A 17,163-nucleotide genomic window follows, 5' to 3' on the forward strand; every position below is an offset into this window, starting at 1 on the left:
TACTCTCCAGAGTAGTGACAACTCCCTGAGCTGGTCTGCTTGTCAAAGTGTCCTTAAGAGCATAGACACTCACTTCATATTTGGTAGCCACCTAGAAAGAAGAGCATGATAAGCTTTAGCAATGTGATCTTCTGAAGCCCGGGGATTTTCACTACAGCATTAGAAAAATGCCATGGTTATAATGGAAAAAAAACCAAAAACCTAATAAAACCCAAAGCACTATAAATTCCTAGAATAATTTCATTCCTATACCACAAAAGATCAACAACCTATTTAAATTACAGGAATTTAAAAATGTGCTTAGGGGTTAAGTCCAAGTAAAACCACAACTTACACACCTAAACCAAGCCAATACAAAATGAGAAAAATGGGTATTAGTCTATTGTCCTCCTTTGTGAACTGACAGCTGTAAACTTTGAATTTTTCTGATCATAGAGAGGCAAAGAGAATTCTCTAGTCTATCTCTGAACCCTCTTTCTATAGTTTCTCCTGGAATTAGGCCTATGTGAAAAAGGACATAAATTTCCTAGGTTCCTGGCTAGCTTTTTGCATGCACATCTAGAAAGACTAAAAAATACTTTAATGAAGGTAAGGTCAGGCTGCAATGGTACAAACTGGACAATATTCCTTGCCACGGTAACAGAGCGCAGAAAATACACGACTAAAGTGGATTTATACATTCAGTCTGTAGATATATAAAATGTGCCCCCCAACACACAACCTTTTAAAATAAACAAAATGCAGGCACTTTTAAAGATCTGTGCAACATCCAAAGAGATTAATAAAATTGTACCTGATAGTCATCTAGAAAAACTTAGGTCAACATAAAGGAATTCTACTTGATACAAAATTACAATAAAATTATTCGATGGTTAAGGGCAAAGAACACAATTAGATTTATTATCATATTATATTTCCACTACCTTAAACTATGTAAGAGATGACCTACTCCTTAATTCCAATAAAAAAGGGCACTTCTGGGCTCAGTTGGTTAAGAGCTCGCTCAAGAGTGTGAGCTCTGAGCAACAGTGGTTCGAGTCCCGGCCCGAGCTGAGCTGCCACCAGTAGCAGGATGGCTCAGCTAAAAAAAAAAAAAAAAAAAAATGGTGCTTCTTACCATGAGTCCTGGTACAACTACAGATGAGCTATCAGGAGCAAGGTTGATTTCTTTCATTGGTCCTGTCTTCTCCTTGGGGGTCACCCGCACTCGATATCCAGTGAGCTGAACATTGGGTGGTGTCCACTGGGCACTCAGGCTCGTTGGTGTAACCTGAATGAACTTCAGGTTGGTTGGTGCAGGAATGGCTGTTGGGATGGTCATTGGTTAGAGGTTATCTTATAGGAAATGGGGAATATGGAAAATAAAGTGAATTCCAAGAAGTAGAAAAGAATGTGCTTGTTTGGTTAACTGGGTTCCCTGGTCAAGCAAAGATTCTTTACAAGAAAGTACAAGAAGGAATGCAAAACGAGAAAAATGTTTTATATCCACCAATGCTCAAAATCACTGGAAACATGAGTAAATGTCAGAATTCTAACAGACTTTAGATTTTAGATGTTTTTTGCTTTCCCTTAAAAAAAAAGTCAAATTAATTTATTGGGCATTAAAATTGATTTTCCATCTGTACAGAAAGATGAGCAACAGCCCTTTTCCTATATAAATTCTTTTTGTATGGAAAACCATTTCACAGAGTATGCCATCCTCCAAGGGTTAGAACTATGTTTGTTATTCTCTTTACTTGGACCCCATGGCAGATATCGCTGCTAAATTGGAAATATTCTCTGTGGTGCAGCATAAGAAAATTGGCTCACAACAGAAGCAGAAAAGAGAAGCAAAGAGCAGTAACACAGATTGTCACCTCCAGGGTTTATGCTGTCACAAGGACACATCTTTAGCATTCCACTCTGCTTCAGAAACAATGCACGAGAGGATCAAGTATTGTGAACAGCATTTGCCCTATCATCTGTTTCCTGTGTGTCTGGATCTCAATCCTTTAAGTAAATTATATACCCAGCACCAGATATCTAACCAGAGAAGGAAGGTCTTACCCACGTGTTCTCAGAAACATGCTGCTACGAAATGGCCCAGTTTGGGTTCTTTTTTAGATTAAGCTCTACGATGCCAAACTTCTTTCCTTTATACACAGTGAAGGTAACCACAGGGAGTCAGTCATAGCTTAGGAAATAATCCACAATTTTAGTATTATCTTCAAATGCCTCACTTGATGGCCTTGTTGATAAGCCAAGTGACTCCAAAATTTCCTTTTTATTACAGACCTTATCTAACTATCACCTATACTTCATTGTTTTAGTACTAGTCCTCTTAAGAGGGTCTTTCCTAAGAGAGAGGCTGCTCTTCAGTCACCCCCTAACACGGGAATCGATAGCCCGATGACGTGTAATTCATTCAGCAGGGCATAAAGCCGCTGCTCGGTGGAGCACCCACGTGGTGCAGCGAACCATATACCTGTGGACTGGGTTCCAATCAGGGGCTGGCTCTCCATAGCATCGTGCAAGGCAACCACACTGACTGTGTACTCAGAACCAGGCCTGAGGCCTTTCAGCTCTGCAGTGTCCTCTTCACCGTCAGGTGCAGGGGCTAGCTCATGGATTCCATCCTCAGGGCTTGAGTAGGTCACCCTGTACCTGGAAACGTGCCCCTGCGGGCTTTCCCAAGCAATTTTGATGGAATCAACATCCACATCAGTGAATGCCAGTCCTTTAGGGCGATCAATGTCTGTTAGGCAAATTAACGGTGAGAAGTTATGTGAAAAGCAAGTTGTGAAACAAGCATCTTTATAACATGCAAAGCAGTTTTGCAGATACCGTTTTCTTTGATGAATTAAATTCCAATGAACCCACGATTACATGGAAAATTACTTGATTTATGCTTAAGCATTATTGGTTTCAAGAATAGTTAATGTCGCGTCACTCGTGAAAACATAGATGTATGCAAGATGCGTAGACATCCTGCAAAATGTCCTCCCAATGGTCATTTGTGTTGGTCTGCAAAGGGAGTGAAAAGCAAATGCAGCATCTATGTCATCCACTGTAAGGTCATTGAGTGACTTTCAGAGTTCGGCGGTCAATGTGTGGTGGTCTGGATTTTCATTTGCAGAATTATCATGAAAATATGGAGAAGTCAGACATGGGTTTCCTCTTGGACAATGATTAACATTGATTTATGTTAATTTTAAGATATTCTACCAAAATTTGTTTTTGCGATGTGATGTTAGTCTCACAGACCTGGATTTTCTATACTTCGGAAGTGGTAAAGTGGATTTTCAATGTTAGATTTAAATTGTTAAAATCCTGTTTTAACCGTTCTTTTCCTCCCCTCTATTAAGTATTTACATTAAACTCTGGTCCAGCCACAGTCCTCCAAATGGCTTCACGAGGCACACTTCAATCAACTTTACCATCCAGTCATAGAAAAGAAGGTCCTAGCAAAATATTTCATAGATGTGCTATAGGCAAATAAGATTTTGCTGAGGCCATATGAGCAAAAGAAATTTAAAGCACAGCAACTAACTATGGTAGTTCCACAACTTCTTTCCCTATATGTTCACTGCTTGGCACTGAGAAGAAAAATAATGTTTGTAAAGGACTCAGCTCAATACTCAAAAAACCCCAACAAGTTGGCTTTGCCTATGTATAATCGCAAAAGACACACAGATGGCATTCAGATGCCTGAGAACAAAACCTGACTTTGAAAATGGAAAACGAGCAATGGTTACGTACTGGTTACTGCAGTCTGGACCAGAGGCTGACTCTCTCCATTTTGGTTCTGGGCATAGACACTAACCACATACTCCACTGTGGGCTGCAAGCCTTCAATGGTCATTTCTGTTTGATCTGCAAAGGGAGTGAAAAGCAAATGCAGCATCTATGTCATCCACTGTAAGTTCATCCAAATGACATTCAGAGTTCGGCGGTAAATGTGTGGTGGCCTGGATTTTCATTTGCAGAATTATCATGAAAATATGGAGGAGTCAGACATGGATTTCCTCTTGGACAAACACGTTCATTGCTAATACAAATTAACCATATAGGAGTAAAGTTGCACTAAAGGATAAGCTACAAAATTTAACATGATGCCCCCAACAATGAATGATGCTGATCTTGGGAAAAAATGGAAATTAACTTGGCTTTAAGGTATTGCCTCAGATCCTAAATTTATAAGTACTTTATACCAAAACAAAACAAGAGCTAAAATGATCTTAAAAAGTCAGTTAGGTCATCTCTCTTTTCTTGGTGTACATGATAAACAAAACCACAAAGATGGAACTAATAATTTAAGATGTCCACACCATCAAACAGGACTATGCATGTAAAAACAGAAAAATGCAGTTATCCTAAAATTTTACTGTGAAGGAAGTAGGTAATGATCTTGAGCCCTGAATTCACAAATTGGGAAAATCTGACATAATGATAAATGAATCAAGTGGCTATTTATTTTTAAAAAGCATACTGTGTGGGCCCTTCTGTATCTTCTGATATATGTGAGACACTGGCGATTCTTACCTGGACCTGCAGTTTTAGTTTTTGATGGTCCCAGGCCATTTTTGGGAGTAGTGGTCACTCTGTAACCTGTAACAGGGGAACTGGACGGCAGCCACCTGACACTAATGCTGTTGTCCTGAACATCAGTCACCTGCATCTGGGATGGTTTGTCAATTTCTACAAGTAAAAACAAGAAGGAACCAGTGAAGCTGCAGTCCATGGGAACAAGACTGGACAAGGCCCTGTCTCAAGTTCTGGTATATACAGGATGATCTCTTACTAAAATTAATGACTCCCAAGTGTTTCTTTTGCAGAAACAGAGATAGCTTTTTGGGGGGTAGGGCAAGCATCTAGATACCATGACCTATTTTCAAGATGGCTGCTGCATTCACAAAGAAACTACATTCCAAGTAGGTATTTATCTTCTTACTTTAGCAGCTCATTCATTCATTCATTCATTCATAAATATTTATTAAAGGCCCTCTATATCTGTCTCTATTGTAAACACATGGAATTCACTGATTAACAAAACAGACAAAAGTCCCTGTCCTTGGGGGTGCTTCCTTGTATACATGGCTCAAAAGTCTGTTAATTGTAGGTGTTGCTTTAAAAAAGAAAATCAATTTACAATGAGGAAAATACCTTGGGAGAACACTGTAAAAGCTATCTGAGTAAATATGCCTATGTCATGTCATCCCAGAAGAGTCAGTACCTGTTCGGTAATTAATGGAAATTGGCTTGCTGCTTGCTGGACTGTCTCCACGGCCAGTGACAGCATAAACAGTGATGGTGTAGTCTACTCCAGGTTTAAGGTTAGTGATGGTAGCCATAGACTTGCTCCCAGGCACAGTAAACTCCTGAACAGGGCTACTTCCTCCTGTTTGAGAAGAGGTTAGTTCAGAGTATGAGGGACTGAGAGGTACTTCCGGAGTAAATGAATTAACGTATTGAGAACAGCATGTAAGTCACATCTTTACTTATTCCCTTTAAAAGAGTGCTATTAATAAGGCTTGAACAGAAAGGTATAATTATTGATGTATGTGGTCAGCCTTGGTAAGTGTGCAAAAATTGGGAGAAAATTGCAGTTAATGTTAGTTTAATGTCCCAGCTTTAAAAAGTCACTGAGTTGTAGATTAACATGAGAAGGGGGAAGACGGTGAATACTCTACCCAGAATTGTATAAATTATATTCCTTTTGTAAATTTTAATGGAATATATTTATGTTAAATAAAAATTTGAAAATACAGGAAAGTAAAAAGAAGAAAAATATGAATCACTTATCATTTCACCATTGATAACATATTTGTGAATTTATGATTCCTTTTTCCTCAGCTCTACTGTTCCCCCTCTAGGATTACACAAACAACTTTTTATCTTGATTCTGCCACCAATTATATCACATGTATGTTCCACATATTCTTGGAAAAGACAAGACTCCACTGAATGGACTTGCCAAACTTTCTTTAACTGTGTGTTCACCGTGGGGCTTTCAGATCACCCATAACAGCCTCTGATTTGAGCGGAGTGTGAAATAGCATTTTACTAACACACCTGTTTCTCCGTAGGTGATCCTGTAATATCTCACTGTGACAGCAGGAGCGTCCCAGCTGATCAGCAGGCTGGTGGGGGTCATGGCGTTAACTTCCAGGTCCCTTGGAACATCAGAAACTAGAAAAAGCGAGGGAGAGTTTTCACATCCTTAACTTTCAAATGATGCCCAAGTTCGCTCTGTTCATTTTCCAGATAATCGCCTTTATGATGCTTTCATGTAATAATGTCAATAGTATACAAAATTAGCAGAATTAAAAAGTATAAACAATTCAAGGAAAGAGGTTAAGGAGCCAATTCAAGTTGTGATAAAATGATCATTTCAAATTTATTGAAGAGTATTTTTTCCCTCAACTTTTTATTTTGAAAGATTTTAAAACAACAGAAAAATTACAAAAATAATATAATGAATGCCCATATCCCTTTCCTTTAGGTATTTGCTAATTGGTAATGTTTGACACCTATCTCTCTCTCTCTCTCTCTCTCTCTCTATATATATATATATATATATATATATATATATATATATATATATATATATATAAAATCTGTCTGTCTTTTTGTTAATCCACGTGAGACTAGGGTACAGATATCATGATGATACTTTTCCCCTGAATACTTCAGCATCTATCTTCTAAGAACAATGACACTATCACATTAAAATAATTTTTTTAAGGGAACTCTGAACAGAGTGTTTTCTATATTTTGAATAAAACTGTAGTTATTAAAAATGCATAAATACTTAAATCAGGTGAGAAATTTCTTGGGATAAAAAAGTATTGTCTTTAATATATTTTACAAAGTAGATTTTCTCTACATATTCTCACTTCCCTCTCTATGTCTCATAACCATGATCTATTTTTTTTAAGAGACCATGACTCAGACAACACAAAGCTGTTTCACGGAAGGTATCACTGGCATAGGAAAGTCCTCTGAGTTTCTGTGAAGACCAGAAAACAAGTTACCTGTTGATTGCTGGCCAACCAAGGAAGGACTTTCCTCTCTTCCATTAAGTGCAACAATGCTGACCACATATTCTGTGCCCGGATTAAGGTTGGTGAGGGTGATGGAATTCCGAGATGGGGGCACTCGGTCTTCTCGTGGTCTTCCACCAGCGTGTTCAGGATGATGGCGAATCCTGTAGCCAGTGATGGTGGCTCGAGGAGCAATCCAATGGACAGTGAAGGAGTTGGCAGTGATATCAGAAAAGTCAATGCCAGTTGGGGAATCGAGACCTGTTTTTCCCACCCAGGAGAAGAAGAGAGAGAGAAAGAAAAGACACCACCAGCTTAGGAAGTGAGAAACAGTATAGGGGAAAATAACATACATCCAATGTTTCTGTTCTTTCTCGTTAACACAATGAATTGCCATAAACATCAGGTTATGATGCACTGATTATAAGCCACATATAGATTTCCAAATCATAATTGAGTCCATTCAAAATGGCCAACTCAAGCATCCTTTTCTTTTTTTCTTTGGCTAAGTAATCCAAGTATCATTACATTAGGTTACATGTATCATTGTAGTAGGTTTCCACATCATAGTTGAATAGGTGTTTAAGAAATTCTGGGAATTGATATTTTCAAATGCTTCGGTGTTCAAGCATTCTATGTTTCTATCCTATAAGTGCATCTTTCAAAGTAAGACAAGATCTGCCCACTTTCAAGTTAAGTGTTTGGCTCTCAAAGAAGCTTTCTACACTCAAGAAGGAATTGATATGTCCACAGGGTGATAATGATGCCAAACATAAAACTTTCTAAAACTAAAATAAGACATTATTCTGGACAAATTACTATTCAAATAATTCCTCATGAATTGGGAATTTAGTGAGTATAGAAAAATTAGCAAGAATTTGGAGTTCATCTCAAATTCAAATCACCTAACCTCTCTGAGACTTCCAACAAATTTCCATTTCAGTTATAACATTTATTCTATTCAATAATATACTCAAACCAAAGTGAGATATTGGAAGCAAGTGGACTATAATAAATAAATTAGTGGGTATACTAAATTTCACTTTTTTAAAGGGAAAAACTGAAAGGAGCACTCCTTTCAGAGAGGACATCATATTATGGGATTCAATTCAAATTCCTTTTTATAGCAAATGAATATTTCACCAAGTAGAAAAAAGAAATAAACTTGTTGTCTTAGTAAAAGAAGGAAAATACATATATGACAATGACAGCTTGGGTCTGTCATTAGATACAGCTGCCTAATCAGGAGGGATGTTCGCCATCTTTAAATAATAGACACTATATTATTCTTAGGAGGTTTTTTTTTTTAAAGGACAGACAACAACTTTTCTGAACTAATTTCAGTTCTCTCTGGAAGCAGAGAGTAGAATCTTGGTGACAAATTCAGGGTCACAGTTGAATAAGGTGTCTTTTAATTTTTAAGGCCAACAATAAAAAATAATGACAAGGCTACAAGCACCACCACCACTAAAGATGGAGATGTATTTTTGGAAGTAGCATTCCATTTTGTTATTTAAAATTGGTAGGTGAAAGCTCCTTGATAAGCAGAGTGCCGACATGACTCACCTGTTCTCTGTCTTCCTTTAAGAGGCATGCTCTCATGTTGTTCGTAAACACTGGAGACGCTGACTAAATATTCTGTGCCAGGCAGGAGATCTGAAGAGGCAAGAGGGACTTATTTTAGAATTGTTCTTGAAAGCATGAAATACCAAAGTACCCCTGGGACTATTTCAACTTATAAAATATCTAAGAGTCCAGTTCTATAGCCTACTTATACCTAAGTGAACGTCACTACCTGGAGATGAGCTGTGATTAGTTGATAAGGAAGGGTCACCTTGCCCTGTGGCATCCTTAAGCCCTGCCCTCAGTTCCACCTCTCTAACTCACCTCTGTGGGTGTGACTCAGCCGGATCTGCAATAAGATGGAGTTGCTGTAGCATTGTAATATTTCCATCATCCACTTAATTGTACATCTGTTGAGGGCATGTGATAATAATGACCTTGGCACTGTGGATTGTCATTTACTCCTCAGAACAACTCAATGAAATGTTTGCTGCTTTTTTTTTTAAAGCAGCTTTATTGACATACAACAAACTGCATGTATTTAAAGTGTACAGTTTGACAGGTTTTTATGTATGTATACACTTGTGAAACCATCACTGCATTCGAGATAATAAATATATCCAGGGCCGGCCGAGTGGCTCAGTTGGTTAAAAGCTCGCTCAAGAGCGTGAGCTCTGAGCAACAGCAGTTCAAGTCCCGGCCCGAGCTGAGCTGCCAACAGGTGGCAGGATGGCTCAGCTAAAAAAAAAAAAAATAAAATAAACATATCCATTACCTCCAAAAGTTTGGTTTACAACTATTCCCATTTTAAAAATGAGAAAACTGAGGCATAAAGAAGTTATCTTCTTTCATATACTTGACCAAGATCATACAGGAGTTGACCCAAGCCATGACCAATGGTCTTAACCGTTAACCTTTACTGGAAGGTCATACTTCAAAGGGAAAGTGATCAGTTCTGCCATATTAAGGTGAGAGCAGAACTCTTAAAATATTTTAAATATACATTCCTGGATATCCTCTTCTCTCATTTTGAGATACCAAAAAAGATACAGAGTAAGGTTGTTAACCATTGAACTCTTACTCACTAAACCCCACCCCCCTCCACATCTCCCCTCAGGCTTTCTTAACAGGCTCCTGCTGGGGGCTTGGACTCCATCCATTTTCCTCCATTCTGTTTGACCAGGGGCAGTTTATTTAACCATTTGGGACCTCAGATGCTTCAGCTGTAAAACAGGATAATAATGGCTTCTCTGGGGCTGGGGGGTGGGGTGGGGGGAGATAGCTATTTTGAGATCTAGATTAGGCTCTAAAATAAGATCCCAGAAAACATGATGAACTTGTGACAGGTCTGTGGCTAAGATAGGGCAGACACTGGTCCTGGAACTTTAGTGTTGGATGATGCTGTAACCACTGGTGATAATAGCGCTCTAGAACAGAAACAACAGCCCAGCTGATAGGCTGATCTAAGGCTGCTCTTCCCTCAGCCGCAAAATGAGAAACCAAAGCTATGGTCATGCTTTAGCTGGCTTCCACTCTTTCAAATATGTCTGAAAGGTAGAGCATGTTTTCAGACCATCATTTGGTAATGGACTTCAATGTGAGCCACTTTTCCCATACGTAGAAACTTTGGCTGTTGCTATGTACGCGCATGTATTTTAACTATTATAGTGAAAATACTGACAAGCAACATTTACTTGAAACACAGCACCATGTGCAGCCCACTTTTATTTTCCTTAATAAAAGATATCTATTTCAAAAGAGTAGGAACTAGAAAGAGACAATTTCCATAAATTGTTGTTTATTTTAATATCAGTTGTTTTCTAAGTCGTCAGCCTTCAGAGGAATCCTGCTAACAGATTCTTTTTGAAGTACAAATTAAACTGGCTTTTTCTTCAAAAGAGCATCCTAATCTCTTCTGAGTAACCAGTCACTATTTCTACGTTTTCAAATGCTAAATAGATTTCCTGCTGATACTTTTTAAAAAATGGTAATAAAACAGATATGGTGACACTGTTTTCAATCCTCATTTTTGCTCTCTCCAAACATTGAGATTTAGCCATATAATTTCTTTTGACATACATTTATTTTTATGTGCTTATGTGGAAGCAGAACTTGTTCACTGCTGGTGATGTTTTTCCACTGTGCTTTTTAAAAAGTTGTGGCTATCAAAGCTATAGTAATAATAAACAAGGTGTCTTTCAAAATTTACAGAGCTGCATGTCAGGTTTGGAGTTTAGTTTGTGGTTCTGTTGTAGCTGTTTTGATCTTAGTTGCTCCTACCTGAGAACTCAGGCTTCTTTGCATATTATGCTCTAGCTTAGTATTTATTGAACAGATACATGTGACTGCTTACTTGTCAAGACCACTGCATTGTCTGAAGGAGAAATTGACAATTCTGCAACATCTTCCTCATTTTTCACAGGTGAGTAGCGCACGAGGAGGTTGGTCAATTCAATGGATGGAGGTGGGGCCCAGGTGACACGAATTGTGTCTGGACCAACATTGGTGAATCGCAGGTCAGTAGGGGGAGGGACAGCTGGTTTCAAATAAGAAGGAAGACTAAGTTAATGTAATTTTACAATGAAAGCTAACAAAAATCGCTGAAAAGGTAAAACCAAAATTTCATGCATAAAGGAAACGAGTCATAATCATGCAAATAGTCGAATCTAAATATAATCTAAATTATAGTGAACTATAGTTGACCCTTGAACAACAGAGGTTTGAACTGCACGGGACCACTTATATGTGGACTTTTTTCAGTGTATACTGTAAACGTATTTTCTCTTCTTTTTGATTTTTCTGAACATTTTCTTTTCTCTGGCTTAATTTGTTTTAAGAATACAGTATATAATTTGTACAACATACAAAATATGTGTTAATCGACTGTTTGTTCTATCATAAGGCTTCCGGTCAACAGTAGGTTATTAGTAGTTCAATTTTGGGACAGTCAAAAGTTATACGTGGACTTTTGACTGCAAAGGGGTCGCCATCCCTAATCCCCATGTTGTCCAAGAGTCAACTGTACTGTTAAAAATAAAATGCTAAAATGCTACACATAGTACTGTTAGGCCCCTTTAACCTTTCTGCCATCAATATATCTTAAACAATAATTTTAATATACCTTTAAACACATGGATTTTACGTACATTATTAATACCATGGAAGATTATTTTATCCCAGGCTGAAGAGGCTTAAGTTGCCACACAGCAAAGAGAAACATAGCAGTACTTTCCAAAAAAACACATGCACACAGACAAAAACACGAGAGGGTCCTTAATTGCCCCCTGACATGAGTTGACTACAGCTACAATTCCATTCAGTGAATTCTACTTGCAAGTGAAGAGGGTTCATGCAAATTGGTTCTCAGCATGTTTCTTACCATGCAGGGCGGAGAACCTTTATAATGTTGCATGCTGGTCCCCAGACTGAGGTTAAAGAGGAGTTCCTTTACCTCACCATGGCACCTAGCATGCCCCGAAGTTTCTTTTCCTCCTACCTCAAAACAACACCCTTCCACTCTACCCTAAATTTCAATGGGCTTTTAGTCAGCTACAAAGAAGGAACATGGTCGAGTTTATCAAAGACTAGAAGGAAGAGCGTAATGGCACATTTTGGAAGCACATTTCTTATGATTAACTCATGCTCATCATACAATTTGGTATTAATGTTAGATAATTAAACAAGCTATAGGTCGGCAAATCCAATTAACCTTTGCCATTTTGTAGTTAACAGATCAGATATCGACATTTCTTTAGTGTTATACATATCTGTGGTCAAATGCAAGTATACTTAAGACTACTTGATTATGTCTTCATCTGATCAGTTTAGCATCTGCACTGGATTCCCTACCCCCCAGTCTACCCTCTCTTAATCTTTGGCAAATTGCTGGCTTTCCCCTTGAAACATCCATATTTAACCAGAGTGACTGGGGTCAGCATGCAACACCATCCATGTCTCAAACACAGAAGTTTTCAAAATTCACCCGTTTGTTGTGTCAGTGTGGTAGGGGCACTCTCTCCGCCATTAATGAGAGTGATAACGCTGACGTCATAGTCAATGCCCGGCTCCAGCCCTGTAACTGTGTAGTATCCTACTGAGGAGTCCACAAAATCTTCAAAAATAGGGATACCTTCTCCTGCCGCAACTACTGTGATGCGGTACCCAATAATGGTGGAAGAGTTTAGCGGGGTCCACCTCAGGCCGATGCTTGAATCGGTTATATCAACAAAGCTTAGATCAGTGAGTTGGGGCACCTCTATTGAGTTACAAAGCAAAAGAGGGGCAAAAGAAAAAATAGAGGCAAAAAAGAGGAAAAGATAAAGCAGTGTACATCAGGTCACGAGGAGTAAAATTGATGGAATGTTAAAGCAATGATGGTAATATGCAATCTGTTCCAAATTATCTGAAAAGACTTCCTGAACATCATGAATAGTTTGCTTCCCTGGGAGAATCAAACAGTTTAATATTCTTTTAGGGATTTCCTTGCATTTTGAAAAGGTCTCTTAAACAGTGCAGTTTGAACCTCTCAGTTTCCTAAAAATTACAGGCTGTATAAGGATGTCTAAACCATTCCTAGTACATAGACACAATATCTGCAGTAAGGATCAGAAGTGTTTAAAAAAAAAAAAGAAAGAAAAATCCAAAAAAAATTTTACTAGGAAAATAAAGCTTGCATAAAGAAGATTTTTTTAAAAAAAATTGGTTGATGAGTTTTTCTTTTTTTCCCCCATACAAAAACTCATGACAACGTTATGGTCATAATGCTCATGCATTATGACTATATGGTGAGAAACATGCCATCCAAAAGCATATTCAGGCAGAAGACAGATAGGCCTGAGTCCAAGGCCATTGCCAATATTTTGTTTAATTTATAATCAAAGTTATTTAATTAGCATTACTAAAAGCATTCTACCAAAAAGTGCACAGTGGAACACAATCTGTCCACTTTCATTCTGTGACAAACCTATCAGTGCTGTCTTTCAATCCACATGAAAGAACACCCTGAAGGTGTGACTTTTTTGTTGTTCAATTTTGAAACAGAGGACTTGAAACAGCAAGGTGAAGAATTGGACGTGTCAATCAAGTGCTATTTCAGTGTCCACATGTGGAGGCAGATACTATTTTATAGACAGCTGTTGAAAATTGATATGGACTGTGAAACCAGGCACGAATGTACCAATGGGATGCATTTACCATATTACTTTTAGCCTGTCAGTACTGAGTACAGACATGTGACATCGTTTTAGTAATATTTCCACATGAGCGGACAGTACAGAGTTAATGCCATGGTTGCCACTCCATTACACACTCATCGCAACAGACAGCATCCCAGTGAAGCACAGACAGTAAAGCAGTGTTAACAGCAAGCACTTGTCCAAACAGTTGCTTTGACTTCATGGTTTTGGAGAGTGTGGTTGGGAGGTCAGAATCAAATCCCAACTATATTTGACACACTCAGCCATCTGGGGATTAAGATGTTAATCCCACTCTTACTTAAGCTGCCATTCTGAGGATAACAGCTTATTTTTTCATTACCTGGGATGATGGTATCAGAGATAGGGACACTTTCCTTGTCATCTTTGACAGTGTAAACACTGACATTGTACTCCAGGCCAGGACTCAGGTTTTCAAAAGTGCAGGAACTCTGATCTGCATGGACCACTTCTTCCAAAGAATATCCCTGCTGGCCATTTGTTGGGGTGGTGGTGATTCGATAACCACTAATGTCTGGAGAACACAGAAAGGAGGAAGTTACTGCATGGAGGATTTGCGACCCAGAGCACATTAAACTAGACTCCAATGATGGACCGACGAAGGGGAATGGGGAAAGAACTGACATTTTTGGAGGACTTTACTGTCACTTAGGACTTACAACAACACTTTGAGGCAGGTATAGTAAGAGTCTCAGTTTAAAGAAAATCTTGGAAAGGGGGCCTGATTACCAAAGGCTTTCCTGTCTCGAAATTCCACGCTCCTTCTACCAGTCTATGCTGTTTTCCTTAGTGGATCTTCTGCACGACAGCTGAGAAATCCCACTGGACCTGCTTAATGTGGAGTGGCTCTTAACCTTAGGCACCTTCCCCAAAGTGGGCCCTCCTAATTTACAAGGTCTGAACCTATGGGATTGACAGGAAGGGAATAAGGCCACGAGAACAAAAGTAGCTCTACTTATTCTAGTTAAATAATATGAATCGCTGAAGACTTCAGGAATCATAGAAATAGGCAGTAAGAGGATTGAGGGGGAAGAGAGATTCAAATTAAACCAGCGATGAATACAGATCTGCAGGGACAGGCTTAAAGGAAAATGAGGAAGTATACATATGTTAAACTTACCACAGGGCAAGGAAATGCTATATTTTTGTCATTAGGAACAGCGTGAAAATTAAAGTGATGGATACAAGGAAATCCAACTGGATAGGAGATAAATGTTGAGGTCATCACATTTGCTAGTGACCATCCGATGGGCAGCCTAGGCCATCCATTAAAACTAACTATTAATGATCTAGCTTCCAACAAGCATGAAACTTGCCAACTTAAAGCTTCAAAGTCAGAGTAATTTGGCTAGAAATAGTATAGCTATGGCTTAAACAATGTTTCCACAGGTAATGAACACTTCACCAAAATCACTCCACTTCATAGGGGGATTAAAAAGGATATTTTAAGCTAGTTTTATTCTGTGTGATTGTATACATTGATCAGATAATTAGAGATAATAGTCCTAGTTGTGTGCCCAAGCAAAGAGCTATTTTAAAAATTACAGTAAAATTAGAATTAGTGAAATAATAAACTAAATATAGCCCTTAAATTAAGAAATATAGCTGTTATAGATGCAATCAATGTGAGTTGGAACTGCCGTTTTTGTTTGAGAATTTTCTCAATTATAAGTATCCTCATATCTCAGTAGTGATTTTTCCAATATACCCAATATTAAATAATACAATTACACTTTAGTTAATATTTCTCATTTAAAGAGACTTTCACTTGGGCTTAGCAAAGCTCAGAAATAGCTAAAATGTCTCCTGTCATTGCCATAGTACATCATGCTATTTGACTATTGTAATAGCTATTTTTACATATTTTTGGATTTTATAATTTTCAGTAGGTGTGAACAAAAAGTTTAAACAAAAGCTACATTTAAAGCTTTAAAAATAGCATGGAACTCCATTTAACCAAATTTCTCAGTATTGAGTATAAGTAAAAACCAAACAATCAAGTTCCAAATATGTGATGCTGGGTGTGAGAAGGAGTCTGAAAACCATCACTTACAATCCCAGTTTTATACCATTTAAAACTTGTATGAGAAGGTCAATTTTTTTCTGAGTTTCAGCTTTATCATTCTATAAAATGAAGGTCATTTCTACCTTTCATCACCCTTACATTTTTGTGGGGCAACCCATGACCAAATATCTGTGAAACTTCATTGAATAATTATCTGATCAATGTATGCAATCACACAGAATATAGAATCTATAATAACTCATTAAAGGAAAATTACGTAGTATGATTTCAACCATTTATTTGGTAGTTTAGAATGCCACTGAGCAAAAGTCACCTTCCAAAATGCTTTAACTCTGCCCTCATGATTTCCTGCAGCTGAATAAGGGTCTGCCTTGCTCTCTTTTGTGTGATTTAAATAAACATGCAGCAAAACACCTACGTATCACTCTACAATGTATACTCATGTCCTGTATTTTTCATGGAGGGATGGGTCCTTATAGTTTTGACCCTATATTTCTCTGAAAGGAACAGTCTCTGAAACCTTTGTCTTGGGGGGGGGTATTGCATACCCTTGCCCTCTGATATGCCCCAAGCTTACCTGGGGTGGTGCTTCTTTCCCAGGAGACTGTGAGCACCCCAGTGTCAGGGTTTGCCTCCAGGTGCAAGTTTGTTGGTGGAGACAATGCTGTGTAGAAAGAAAATTTTAAATTAGAAGTTAAAGCTCATACAAAGCACTTGGCCTGTGAAATGTTTCCCTCCCTACCCACTCCATTCCCTCCCTCTCTATTCTCTCTTTTTAAAAGAAACAGTAAAAATATAGAAGTTGTACTATGAAAATACGGTGGCCTGCGATTCTCTGTCAGAGGATTATTTTTCTTTTTTTTACAATTAATGATTTTGCAACACTACTGAAATTTTTTCCATCTTTCCAGTTTATAAACATTCTTGACGTGGATGAACACTTCTGATGCCATGGACTATATGACATGAGTTGAATTTGCTACTCAGAATTTAGAAATAGCTAATAATATAAGTAGGAGTGGATGTGCTATTATAACAATTAAAAAGTCATATTGATATCAGCTATTTTTTTTAAAGTGGAACAGTTCTAAACACTAAAAAAAAAAAAAAAATGGAACAGAGGCAAAAAACTTCTCTTACGTGTCACCACTTTGTTTACAATCGGTCTGTCTCTCTCTTGCCCGTCTCTGAGGACTGAGATGGTGTAAACGTATTCCACGCCTGGAGTCAGGCCAGACACAACGATGCTTCCTGACTCTGAAGTCACTTCTCGTGGGGCTTCCCCTCCCTGGCTTGGTCGTACACCCAACTAGAAGAAGGAAAGCAAAATAAACACTAA

At 38.2% G+C, this 17,163-nt stretch overlaps 1 protein-coding gene across 9 annotated transcripts in view; it reads right to left on the bottom strand.

Annotated features, from left to right (window-relative positions):
• Positions 1-17,163, bottom strand: part of FN1 (fibronectin 1) — a 67,484-nt gene that overhangs the window by 15,084 nt on the left and 35,237 nt on the right. For 4 of the 9 annotated variants that reach the window (XM_019638318.1, XM_019638315.1, XM_019638314.1 and 1 more), the window contains exons 22-34: positions 16,965-17,133; positions 16,402-16,488; positions 14,121-14,312; positions 10,939-11,121; positions 8,589-8,678; positions 7,014-7,283; positions 6,052-6,168; positions 5,213-5,377; positions 4,522-4,677; positions 3,739-3,852; positions 2,465-2,734; positions 1,118-1,305; positions 4-91 (exon numbers count right to left, since the gene is read on the bottom strand). In XM_019638318.1, the coding sequence (XP_019493863.1) occupies positions 4-91; positions 1,118-1,305; positions 2,465-2,734; positions 3,739-3,852; positions 4,522-4,677; positions 5,213-5,377; positions 6,052-6,168; positions 7,014-7,283; positions 8,589-8,678; positions 10,939-11,121; positions 14,121-14,312; positions 16,402-16,488; positions 16,965-17,133 (2,089 nt within the window). Of the gene's footprint in view, positions 1-3; positions 92-1,117; positions 1,306-2,464; positions 2,735-3,738; positions 3,853-4,521; positions 4,678-5,212; positions 5,378-6,051; positions 6,169-7,013; positions 7,284-8,588; positions 8,679-10,938; positions 11,122-12,567; positions 12,841-14,120; positions 14,313-16,401; positions 16,489-16,964; positions 17,134-17,163 lie in introns of all 9 variants that reach the window. The other 5 variants (XM_019638320.1, XM_019638317.1, XM_019638316.1 and 2 more) reach the window with 3 other exon arrangements.

The sequence above is a fragment of the Hipposideros armiger genome, unplaced genomic scaffold (assembly GCF_001890085.2).
Source record: "Hipposideros armiger isolate ML-2016 unplaced genomic scaffold, ASM189008v1 scaffold_38, whole genome shotgun sequence".
NCBI lineage: Eukaryota > Metazoa > Chordata > Mammalia > Chiroptera > Hipposideridae > Hipposideros > Hipposideros armiger.